At 34.8% G+C, this 13,577-nt stretch overlaps 1 protein-coding gene across 1 annotated transcript; it reads right to left on the reverse strand.

Annotated features, from left to right (window-relative positions):
* Positions 1-4,396: 4,396 nt before the first annotated feature.
* On the reverse strand, positions 4,397-6,191 carry LOC149567166 (uncharacterized). The gene has a single exon (XM_089817460.1). The coding sequence runs from the start codon at positions 6,000-6,002 to the stop codon at positions 4,854-4,856; it is 1,149 nt and encodes a 382-aa protein (XP_089673586.1). The 5' UTR covers positions 6,003-6,191; the 3' UTR covers positions 4,397-4,853.
* Between the last annotated feature and the right edge of the window lie 7,386 nt (positions 6,192-13,577).

Below are 13,577 nucleotides of genomic sequence, written 5' to 3' on the forward strand. Positions count from 1 at the left end.
TTTCTTTGAGGGAGTTCAACAGAAATTTTTTTATGGTATATAATCCTTGATAAATTTGAAGTATGGGACAATATTTCTTTGAGGGAGTTCAACAGAAATTTTTTTATGGTATATAATCCTTGATAAATTTGAAGTATGGGACAATATTTCTTTGAGGGAGTTCAACAAAAAAAATTTATGGTATATAATCCTTGATAAATTTGAGGTATGCACTAAAGATCATCTTAATTTAGCAATGCAAGAGTCGGTCCACTCTTCAAGTCATAGTTAGGTAATCAATTTTGAATGCTAAGCCTTTGGTGCTGATATAGCATCAAAAATATACAAATTCAAATTCGATATAGACGATATTCTTCAAATATACAATTATTTATATAAACATTTGTATACAATTGTATGTACATAAATAGTTACTGAATCCACTCTCTTTAGATTGTGTTTTTTGACTCTGCTTTTGCCTCAGATTCTACTACCTGCAACTTCTTTTTATTTTTATTTGGTCGAATTCTTCAAGGAGATGGATTTTTACATTTTATGTTGTAAGCAGATTGCTCTCTTTATATGGATAGCTCTTTAATGGTACAATTGAAAAGTGATAATTAAAAAACAATATAAACATTATGGATGCCACGTAAAGTCGTCATAAATTCATATAATAACTCAGAATCCACTAGCTGAACCTTTTGTCCAAGTAGAGTGTATCTTTTCACTCTCTATACAAATTTTTCCACAATTAACTTTAATAATTTGAGATGTACTCCATAAAAAATTTGTTATAGAGCCCCAGCAATAATTTGGTGAAGGTTAATTTGCAAAGCACACAAATTATTTTTTTCATTTGAATGAGCATTCTGGGGAATATGGCTCTATATTGCAATCAAACTAAATCTTCATTTGCAAAGCACACAATGAATTGTTTGTGTAGTTTTTTTGTCATTTAATTGAATGGTCCTGCAAAATATGATTCTATATTGCAATCAAACTAAATCTTCATTTGCAAAAGCACACAATCAATTGTGTAGAGTTTTTATTGTCTATCTGAAAAATATAGTTTCAAATTGCAATCAAACTAAATCTTCATTTGCAAAACATAAAATCAATTGGCTGTGTAGTTATTTGTCATTTGAATGAGCATTCCGAGAAAAATGGTTCTTTATTGCAATCAAACTAAATCTTCAGACCGGAAAATCCATTCTTCATTTTAAGTGTATTTATATTGAGACAACCCCATTCTATTACTTTTATTTACCTGATTGTGAATAGAAACTTTGCAAAAAAAAAAAAAATTTAAAAGATATGTAGCTCCACTCATTTATTCATCACCTTCCAATTTCACAAATAATGATCCATCTTATTTTGAGTATTGCATCAAAGTTTGAAACTGATCATGCATTGAATTAAGCTTGATAAACAACAAGCTGATATGCAAACCAAAAGAAATCAGACATCTTAATCCAGATCCTTAGCTATGATGCTCTCCACTAAGTACCCGATACTTAAGAGTATACGTATCTGATACTTGGGTATGTGGATACACACATACCCATGCAACCTAACCAGTTAGTCTTGAAAATAAATTTAATCCTCCAGCTAAAAAATAGCTGGAGGATGCGGGTACAAGATCCTGGTATGTGAAATTTTTTTAGGGGTTTGGATATATATATAAGAGAAACATTAGAGGTCTAAATCTAAATCATTTTATAGTTAGCTACACGATCATGGGGCCTATGGGCACGAGCCCGTAAAGTTCGTAAAATAGTCATCAAAGGTAAGCGAAACCCAACTGTGATGCTATTATCCACACAGAAAGACAGATTACCATAGTTTCCGGTGCTTTAAAGTAGTACTGGGATGGGTGACCTCCCGGGAAGTCCCGGTGCTTCACCCCTGTGAGCATCACCTAGATCCAATGAGTGCTAAGTGTTCCATTTATTCTCATGAGAGATGGATTCATGTTGAATCACTACTCATGAAACATGGGTCATCGAGTTTGACTCAAAATCACACAGTTAAATCCTGATATTCACATCACAATTTGACTAGCTGTGGAAATCATCTCCTACTTATCAATTGATGAGCTTAAGGGGCTTTCTAATGAATGGTTCATAAGGCACAACACTTGGTGAAGGTTTTGCAAATGGGGTTGCAAGCTTTGGGTTTAACTGTGGAGGAAACTCTGTAGTTAAGCGCGCTCAGGCTGGAGTAGTACTGGGATGGGTGACCTCTCGGGAAGTCCCGGTGCTTCACCCCTGTGAGCATCACCTAGATCCAATGAGTGCTAAGTGTTCCATTTATTCTCATGAGAGATGGATTCATGTTGAATCACTACTCATGAAACATAGGTCATCGAGTTTGACTCAAAATCACACAGTTAAATCCTGATATTCACATCACAATCATGCATATTCACAAACACTAGTACTGAACCCTTACAACAAAGGGAGAACCCTTGAAGAAAGAAAAACCCAGGATAGTTTTATTTTTTAGTAACCATCACTGCTCTAAAATGCTTTCTTTGGCAAATATATTTAAGGCAATCTAGCTCAAAAAAACCTAACCGAACTTGGTAGATCCTTTAGTGTGGACTTGTCCTCAGAGATTTAAAGACTTCACTGCAGGGTTTAAGCCATTTTTTAATGCTATAACCCAAATTGTTGGATACAAAGCAACAATCCGCAGCGTGAATCAATAAATCAATGCTTCCCTCCAACTTTTTGGTTGAAATATGAAGTGCTATAGGATGTAACTAAAGAATTTGACCGATTTCTTCCTTTGTCAGACCGAGACTCGCCACATGTTTAGGGTTCGCTTCCAAGTTCCAAAACTAAGGACTTTAATCACATTGAGGGATCATGCAAATACTGCTGAACCATCCAAAATGCCTATACTATTCTTCAAGGAAGTACTTATCAAAAGCTGAGGCACGTTTCTCAAATAATTGCACAGATGGATCTCTGAGCCAAAAAGGGTTCAAAATGGAGGAATCTAGTGGTGACAGTTTTTTAAAGATCAAGCCAAGCAATCAAAGTGTGCAAAATTCAATATGTGCTATGCCTTGAGTAGGTAACCCAATTTTTTTCAGAAATTCTAGCTTGGGCTTCACAGTGAGTTCAAGAAAAGTTGGGTATCGAAGAATGATAACATTAAGCTCGTTTTCAATGAATACAAAAACTTTTAGGAGATCAATTACCTTTCTAGCATTTTGGTTGGATTTGCTACTCAACAGTTGTGGGTTTCTTTTCATGATAGTTGTCGCTTGAGAAGAAGAAAACTCAAAATTATTTTGCTAAAAGACTTGAGATGATATTGAGGGGGCTGTGAAATGAGATGGTGATGAGGAAGAAAGTGATGAATGTGAATGATGGTAACTGCACTTGGATTATGTTCATCTTGGAACAACTGTGTTCTATTCACTTTTCTTTACTAGATTGTAGATAAAACACATTGTTTCAAAATGAATGTTTTAAAAGTAAAAAATCATGAATATAACTCCATCTTATATGATCATATCCTTTCCAGATGAACAAATAATGTGAAACTTAAAATATGAAGTGTAGGAGTTGCGAATTCCAAACCAAAAAAGGCACTTACTTACATGGACCATATGTGTTTGCAAGAATTAGACTGGAGCTTCTAAGGAGAAAAAGAATATATAAATTACTGGCACGTCAAATGCAGCAAGACCCTTGAACAATGCAAATCACAGCAACATGGAAAACCATTTTAAACAGGCCGAAACACGAAATAAATCTAAGGTTATTAATAAACTAAAGCTATTCTATCAAAATGAAACATCTTCTCAAGTAGTTTCAAAGATAGAAATATTTAACATCTAGAGAGAAAGAGATAGACGTAAGCTAAGGATTGCTCAATAGATCTGCAAAAATAGTGAGAATAATGTAGATTAGAAGTAACACTGTTAGCTGCAAGCAGGGATAACGTACACATATGTGAAAAGAAGAATTTCACATTGACTAAGAAACCCACAGTTAACTAGTTTACAGTGAATGCAACATTTTAAGCATAATATTGAATCAAATCTAACTGCACTTTGCCTATTAGGGTTGCAATTAGGCTTTATGAAAATAGACTGCTTCGGATATCAAGCTTATTGTTGAAGTCCAAGCTATGCAGAATAAGTGTGTCAACTTCCTCTGTAAGTGAATATCCTAACTGTGAAAACTACAAATGAAGCTGTGCGGCATTTAATGACCATTCATTTTGATCGATCTAGAGCAGAATTATTCCGAACATGAGCCAATTATCAGTAGACTTAATTACATTGGTAAGGATATATGAATTTCCAATCAACCATATAAAAAGTAATTGATACAGACCCAACTGAATGGGCAACCAATCCAGGCGGTCTTGAACTATTGAATCACACAGCTTAAAATAATGTAATTATCCACATAGGAATAACAGATTAGCTTTTTTTCTGGGAAAATAAACAAATACAGTATACTACTACTATCGAGCCCTTATATAACATGGGTAGATTTGTTTAGATATTCTCAGAGGAAATTTACAATGGGGCAGCTTTGCAACGCTGATCATTTGCTGTACAAATTTTTTAGACTGGAGAAAAATGTAACTTGCAGACTCGGTTCTGATAAAATCAATACAGAAAGTAAGAGATTGAACTCCCCTGTTTTCAACGCGAATTCCCATGCTTTCAAATCCTGTCTTTTGTCCTCCTATTCGCATTTCCTCATCCAGCGGAGTCCCTCGTTTTCTCCTTCTTAATCAAGACATCAGCTTGTCCGAGATGAGTTCAAGCGGCCTTCAACACCTTCCAGACTCCAACCCTTGAAGAAAGAAATACCTGGGTTAATTTTATTTGGAAACTTCCATCACTGTTCTAAAATTCCTGCTTTATGAGATTGTAAGTCGTTACACTTGACTTTAGTAGCGTATTGGCTAAACCTAGCGATGAATGCTCGCTCACTTAGCCTAAAGACATGAATCAGAGTAGGTAATCCCGTGGCGGGTAGACTTCTCTTCAGGGATTTAAAGACTTCATAGCGAGGTTTGAGCCTTTTCTCTACGCTGAAGTTCAAAAGTACTGGATTCGAAGAAACAATTTTGTGCCCAAGGCCTGCAGTGTGTATCAAGAAATCAATGTTCGCTTTCAATTTCTTGGTTGACAAACGAAGTGGATCGGGATGTATCTTCAGCATTTGACCGATTTCCTCCTCTGCCAGACCAAGACTCGACATATGTTTAATCTTCACTTCCAAGGCTTCAAAACTGATGTCTGCAACCATAGAGAGGGCTCTCACAAAACCTGTTGAACCTTCCGAAATGCCTATCCTATTCTTCAAGTACTCCACTTTAGGTTTCACCTGCTTCTCAAAATCAGTCGTCAAAAGCCCGGGCGCCTTTCTCAAAGCCTCGCATAAAAAAACCTTTGAGCCAAATAAATATTCAAGATGAAGAATTCTAGGTCTTAGACAGTTTTCTAAGCTCAAACTAAGCAGTCTAGGACTGAGATATATAATACGCGCTACGTCTTGGGCAGCCAAGCCTATTTCCTGCAGAAACACCATTTTGGGCTTCCACTGTGTATCCACTTTGAGTAAAAGAATACCTGGGTCTTTGAGAATGACAGCCTTAAGCTTGTTTTCCGTGAAACCAGAATCTTTCAAGACCTGAATGGCTTCTCTCGCAGTGTGGTCGGATTTCTTCGTCAATAGCTTGCGTCTTCTTCTCATAACAGTAGCCATTTGCAAAGAAGAAAACCCACATTCTTTTGTTAAGAGATCTGAAATGACATTCAGAGGAGGTGTGATATCAGATGATGATGATAATGACGACGAAGAAATTGATGAGAAGAGTGGGGATCTGAAGGATGGAGAAACCAGTTTGATTATTGAAGCGGGGCATGACAATGATCTCCATGAACAGACTATGCATCTCCAAACCGGTAAGAATGACATCGTACTCAACAGAAGATGTGTGAAGAAAAAAATGAGATATGCAGTCACTGTAAATTGCAGCATCTAATCGAGGAGGGATCCTTCCCTGGGATTAGGGTTTATTCTTTCAATTGACCAGTTTCTTCCCGAACTTTTTATCAAACATTTTATTTCCCCCATTTCAATCACTTAGGCCCCATTCGGTTACAGGAAGATGCAGGGCAGAATAGGGTTACGACACCAAAATTCTGGTTTTGGAGTTAAAAACGGGCGTTTGGTTCATGAAACTCATAATCCGATTTTCACTTTCATCTTCCATTTTTGGACAAATATTGGAAAATGCATCTTTCAAAAAAGAGGTGGAGTTCAAAATTGAAATCTGATTATTGTAGATTATGAATGTGTTTTAATAAATCTGTTGGGTCCACGAAAATTGTGGTTAGGTTTTTGGAAGATGAAAGAGGCATTTGGAAAAAGGAGGCAACATTATTCTTGGGCAAGTTTTTGGGGTTTCTGACACCATTGTTCTTTAGCAAGTTTGGGGTTTCTTTGGTTGTGGTTGTCGCTGTGGCTATTGGGTTTGTTCGACTTGTTCTTGGCTGACGGTTGTGACAACGAGGTTTATTTGCCTTGTTCTTTGCTTGTTCTTGGTCGATGGTTGTGATTGTGGGGTTTGTTTGGCTTTGGATGACAATGGTAACTTTGTCTGGTTCTCTTCTCCCACCCACCTTTGCATTTTTGGTTTTTTGTTCAAAATCCTCTTTTATTCAATCTAAGGCTAACAATGCGTTTTGGGTTTTTTCTTTACATTCAAGACATAAATCAATTCGAAATGATAATAGTTAGTTGTCAGCCTGCTTAAGAAAATGTTCAATATGTGCTTAGTAACGAGTTCTGGTATATGCTCATGTCATTACCTCTGATTACTTGTATATATCATAGTTAAAGCTCTGATTATATGTATCACTAGCTTATATATACCTCTATATATATTACGTTGAGAGTAATCATTCTCGAGGCACTTATTTTTATTTTCATAAATCCCAACTCTAATTAAAATAACCTTGGGATTAAATAAAAATAGGCACCTCGAGAACAATTACTCTCGGCGTAATATATATAGAGGTATATATGAGCTAGTGGCGGTCGCGGCACAATAGGAAAATTATTTACTTTTTATTTTTTATTTTGATAAGGTTACTATAAAATTGTTAATTAATTTTTAATTATAGTCGTATAAAGTTACCATAAAATTATGCTTCAAAATATTTTTTAAAATTCAATATAAGGAGTTTAATTTAGATTTAAAAATATATTTTATTTTTGGGATATTGTAATGTAAAATGTTATAGTCATAGGTAGATATATGGTTAGGGACAAAGTTACCATTACAATTAATATTAACCTTAGGGATAGAATTAGGGTTAAGGTTAGCATTAGGGTTAGGGTTGGAGTTAGGGTTAGGGTATGAGCTATGGTTAAGGTTAGGGATAGAGTTATGGTTATGGTTATTGTTAGAGTTATGGTTAAGGTTCGGATTAGAGTTATGTTTATGGTTAGGGTTAAGGTTACAGTTATGGTCAGGGTTAAGGTTAGGGTTAGAGTTATGGTTATGGTTATGATTAAGATTAGGGTTAGGGTTATAGTAAGGCTAGGGTTAGGGTTTGAGTCAAGGTTAAGGATAGAGTTAGGGTTAGGGTTTGAGTCAAGATTAAAATTAGGGTTAGGGTTATGGTTAGAGTCCAATAATGGTAGAGTCAGATCTAGGGTTAGAGTTATGCGCATGGTTAAGGTTAGGGTTAGAGTTATGCTTATAGCAAGGGTTAGGGTTAGAGCCCAATTATGGTAGAGTTAGAATCAATGTTAGAGTTAGGGGTAGAGTTATGTTTATGGTTAAGGTTAGGGTTAGAGTAATGCTCATGGTTAAGGTTAGGGTTATAGTTATCATTATGGTTATGGTTAGGGTTATAGTGGGGATAGGCTTCAGGTTTGAGTCAGGGTTAAGGTTAGAGTTACAATTAGGGTTAAGGTTTGAGACAGGATTAAAGTTAGGGTTAAGGTTATGGTTAGAGTCCAATTATGGTAGAGTTAGATTTAGGGTTAGAGTTAGGGGTAGATTTATGTTTATGGTTAAGGTTAGTGTTAGGCTTAGGGTTAGGGTTAGAGTTAGAGTTAAAGTCAGGGTTAAGGTTAGAATTAGGGTTAGGGATAGTGTAAAGGTTAGGGTTAAGGTTAGAGTTAGAGTTAGGATTAAAATTAGGGTGAGGGATAGGGTTTGAATTAGAGTTAGGGTTAGATTTAGGGTTATTGTTAGGGTTAAGGTAACAATTAGAGCTATAGTCAGGGTGAGGGCTAGACTTTGGGTTAGGGTTAGGTTTAGAATTAGAGTTAGAGTTAGGATTAGGGTTAGGGTTAGAATTAGGGTTACAAATATAGTTAGGATTAGAGTTAGTGTTAGGGTTAGGGTAAGGGTAAGAATTAGGACGAGGGTTAGAATTAGGGTTACAAATACAGTTAGGGTTAGGGTTAGGGTTACAAAAACACTTAGGGTTAGAGTTAGAGTTAGAGTTAGGGTTAGGGTTATATTTAGAGTTAGAAATAAGGTTAGGGTAAGAATTAGGGTTAGAGTTAGGGTTAGGGTTAGTGTTAGGGTTATGGTTAGCATTAGGATTAGCATTAGGGTTAGGGTTACAATTAGAGTTAGAGTTAAAATTAGAGGTAGTGATAGTGTTAGTGTTATCATAAGAGTTAGAGTTAGAGTTAGGGTCAGGGTTAGTGTTGTAGACACCTAAAAAAACTTTAGAAAATAAAGTATTTTTATTTTCTAAAAAATTCTTGATGACATCATCATTTATTAATTAATTAATTATTTTATTTATTTATTTATTTTTATGCCATTAAATCCCTTTATCTTAATTAAAAATATTTAATTAAGAAATCCCTCCCAAAAATGTTTAAATCTTATTTAAACATTATTTCCTTATTTATTAATTATTTAATTAATAAATTGACCAAAAATCCCAAAATAAATAATTTATTTATTTTTTTCCCAAAAGTTGGCCAATTTCCTTAAGACCAATAACCTCTTCCAAAATCTTCTAATCCTTCTTTAATTTTGATTAAAGGCTAATCCCATCATTTCCTACCCCTAATCCCAACTCAAAATATTTAATCAAGATTAAATATTAATCCTCATGTTTATTAAAATTATTTTAATAAATATCTCCTCAACCCAAACCCTTGAAATAAATAAAAATTTATTTATTTCATAAAATCTTATCCTAGGAAGTTCTAGACTCTTCTAGAAAGTCTTCATCCTCATCCAAAGCCTAGACTCTTCTAGAAGATATCTTTAACCCTAATCCTAATCCCCTCCTAACCTTGTCACATTCCCTAAACATGGGTTAAGACTTGCTAACTCAAGCCAAAGTTAACAAATATCTCCTCCTTCACCCACCCTCATTAAATGCCATCCACTTGCCTAGTCCTAAGCCATCTCTAACCCTTCCTCTAATCATTTTTACAACCCTAAGCAAGCTTAAAACCCCCCTAAACCCTCAAATTCGAATTTCATGGTATCTCTCACAAATATCTTCAACCACAAAACTTTATAAAGCCCACAAAGTCATAAATGTTCTTACAAAGCACTTATGAAGGGTCTTTATGAAGATTTTATCCCTTGAGCCTCCTTTGTTGACTCATCCTTCCCCTTTCTTCCATCCTCTCACCATGTGACATGTGTCACTCCTTGATTGGTTGTAAGGAAGCACAATCCATGTGCTCTCCTCTCATGCAATCTAAGCCCTCCATGAGCTTTTTCCCATCCTTGCATCTTAGCCCTCAATCCCTCAAGCCTCTTGCCTATAAATTGGATCCTTCCCCTTTGCAAAATAACACAATCCATGAAGTAAAGTTATAATGCTATTTTGAGAGCCAAATCCATACTAAAGCCATCTATCCACACCAAAAATCCACAATCATCCATTGAAGCCTTTGGAAGCATATTGAGCATACATCTTATCCATTTAGATAAAGCTACTCAAGAAGAGAGCTTCTTATTGAGAGAGTCCATTAATGACTCATATTCTCAATTGAGAGCTCATCTTAGTCTATCTTGAAGTTTATGAATTTTGTTTAGTTTGTAGAAGCTTTATTTAAATTTGGTTTCTATTAGCATACTAACATTGCTCATATACAAGTGTTAGGGTTATGGTTAGCATTAGGATTAGCATTAGGGTTAGGGTTACAATTAGAGTTAGAGTTAAAATTAGAGGTAGTGATAGTGTTAGTGTTATTATAAGAGTTAGAGTTAGAGTTAGGGTTAGAATTGGGGATAGGGTTAGGGTTAGGGTTAGGGTTGAAATTAGAGTTAGAGTTTGGGTTCAAGTTAGAGTTAAAGTTAGAGATAGAGTTGGGGTTAGGGTTAGATTTAGGGTTAGGGTTAGAGTTACCTAATTAGATTTAGGGTTAGGGTTAGAGTTAGGGTTCAGATTAGGATTAAATTAGGGTTAGGGTTAGAGTTAGAGTTAGAGTTATATATAGTGTTAAGGTTAGGATTAGAGGTAGGTTTAGAGTTAGAATCAGGGTTAGGGTTAATGTTAGGGTTAGGGGTATAATTAGAGTTAGAGTTAGAGGTATAGTTAGGGTTAGAATTAGAGATAAAGTTAGAGTTAGAGTTAGGGTAAGAGATAGAGATAGATTTAGGGTTAGAATTAGGGTTAGGATTAGAATTAGCATTATAGTTAGAGTTAGGGTTAGGGTTAGAATTAGTGTTAGGGTTAGGGTGAGAATTAGAGTTATTGTTAGGGTTAGAGCTAGGAATAGAGTTATAGTTAGGGTTAAAATTAAGTTAGGGTTAGGGCTAGAATTGGGATTAGGGTTAGAATTAGGATTAGAGTTAGGGATATATAGGTTAGGGTTAGGGGTAGAATTAGAGCTACAGTTAGAGTTAGAGTTAGGATTAGGGTTAGGGTTAGAATTACGGTTACAAATATAATTAGGGTTAGAGATTGAGTTAGAGTTAGAGTTAGAGTTAGGGTTAGGGTAAGGGTAAGAATCAGTGTTAGGGCTAGAATTAAAGTTACAAATAAAGTTAGGGTTAGAATTAAGGTTAGGGTTAGAGTTAGATTTAGAGTTAGGGTTTGAGCTAGAGTTAGAGTTAGAAGAAGGGTTAGAGATAGAGTTAGGGTCAAAATTAGGGTTAGGGTTAGCACAAGGGTTACAGTTAGAGTTAGGGTTGGCATTAGGGTTACGATTATAATTACTGTTAGTGTCAGTGTTAGTGTTAGTATTAGTGTTAGGGTTAATGTTAGTGTTAGAATTAGGGCTAGAATTGAGGCTAGGGCTAGGATTAGGGTTAGGGTTAGAATTAGAGTTAGAGTTAGGGATCAAGTTAGAGTTACAATTAAAGTTAGAGATAGAGTTGGAGTTAGGATTAGATTTAGGGTTAGAATCAGGGTTAGATTTAGGGTTAGAATTAGGGTTGGGGTTAGGATTAGAATTAATGTTAGGTTTAGAGTTAGAGTTACATATAGTGTTAGGGTTAGGATTCGCATTATATATTGTGTTAGGGTTAGGATGGGGGGTAGGGTTAGGGTTAGGGTTAGGGTTGGGGTTGGGGTTAGTGTTAGGGTTAGGGTTACAATTAGAGTTAGAGTTATAGTTATAGTTATAGTTAGGGTTAGAGTTAGAATATGAGTTAAAATTAAGGTTAGGTTTAGAGTTAGAATTAGCGTTAGAGTTAGAATAACATTTAGGATTAGGGTTATAATAAGGCTTAGGGTTAGGGCTAGAATTAGGGTTAGGGTTAGAATTAGGTATAGAGTTAGGGTTATAAAGGGTTAAGGTTAGGGATAGGGGTAGAATTAGAGTTAGAGTTAGGGTTAGGGTTAGGGGTAAGGTTAAGGTTAGGGTTAGGGTTAGGGTTAGAGTTAGAGTTAGAATTAGAGTTAGAGTTAGAGTTAGGATTTGTGTTATTATTGTTGTTAAGGTTATTTCTAGGTTATTAACCATATTATAACTGATGTTAGTGCTATTATTACAGTTTATCTTAGTGTTAGGGTAATTGTCAGGTTAAATTTTTGTGGGTTAGTTCTATTATAGTGCCCATGATTAGTGCTATTGTGATACAAGTTATTAACCTTTTTAATAATGTAATCCCTCCCTCTCCCATCTTCTCTCTCTCTCTCTCTCTCTCTCTCTCTCTCTCTCTCTCTCTCTCATAATATCTCCCCCTATCTAAATACACTCTCTAATCTCTCTCTGTCTCTAGTCTCTAGATATGCCCCCTAATCCCTCTCTCTGATCTCTAGATACACCCCCTTATCTCTCTCATCTCGCTCTCTAGATACACCTCCTAATCTCTTGCTCTCTCTAAATACACCATCATATAACTCTCTCTCTCTCTCTCTCTCTCTCTCTCTCTCTCTCTCTCTCTCTCTCTCTCTCTCTCTATATATATATATATATATATATTTTTATTTTTTTTTAAATTTAAATTTTTTTTTTTTTCCACTTATAAAAAATATAATATTATTTCTAGTTTCTAGTACATATAGGGTTAGGTTAAGGTTTATAATTTACTAAATTCTTAGTATAGTCATATATAGAGTAAGAATTAGAGTTAGGATCCAAGGTTTACAATTTCATTTATATGACACTCGATGTTATGGTTAGGGTTAATAAGTGGTTAAATGTTACACTAAAATAAGGGACATGGTTAAGGGAAGTATGAGATTTAGGTGTAGTGTTGGAGTATTTGGAGTACAACTATGGTCAAATTTGGGATATATGTTATACAAAAGACTCAAATAGTGGTTAAATGTTACACTAAATGTTACACTAAAATAAGGGACATGGTTAAGGGAAGTATGAGATTTAGGTGTAGTGTTGGAGTATTTGGAGTACAACTATGGTCAAATTTGGGATATATGTTATACAAAAGACTCAAATAGTGGAAAACTTTTAATTCATGAAAGGGAAATTATAAGTCCCAACGCAACTATTTAGATGATGTAAAAAGTGTGAAAAAATATATAAGAATCAATTTGATGGAAATTATTTCTCCATGATAGTGTGAGAACATTATATATTGTTGAATTTTTAATAATGCCAATGCAATTTTTATTGAAATGATTAAGAATTGTAATCAATAAATATGTCCAGATCATTAAGGTCATCTATTTAGACTTATGATTTTCTTTCTTAATTAACATATTTAGTAGCCACATTCATTAAAGAAATATTTTGTACAACAATAAATTTATTTTTTCTTGTTCTCTTTTTCATGAAAGTTACATAGAATAATGGGGAAATAGAACAACCAATACAACTAATTAGAAGTAAAATTCTGAAACTAGAGACAAGAATGAACCATATACAAAAAAACAATCTTTATAATGGTGTAAATACATGTCACATTCTTCAATGATTAGGATTCTTTTGTGACCTTTGTTTGAACAATGATCATGAAAGACTTCTTTCATCATTGAGGGAAACCCATCCACTTTTGTAGATGTGTCACACATGAATTTTTATGCATCTTTCATACGCATTACTTCCATTTCCTTATCATAGTCAATTGGAAATATTGCATTCTCCACAACTTTGATTATAGTTGTGCACATCTCTCTAATTATTTGTAGGCATTTGTCAAACTCG

Source organism: Cupressus sempervirens, chromosome 3 (assembly GCF_028749045.1).
Source record: "Cupressus sempervirens isolate cs-2001-9-10 chromosome 3, ASM2874904v1, whole genome shotgun sequence".
NCBI classification, from domain to species: Eukaryota; Viridiplantae; Streptophyta; class Pinopsida; order Cupressales; family Cupressaceae; genus Cupressus; species Cupressus sempervirens.

Coding starts and splice junctions, on each gene's coding strand:
- LOC149567166 (XM_089817460.1), bottom strand. CDS start 6,002: ATGCTGCAATTTACAGTGACTGCATATCTCATTTTTTTCTTCACACAT.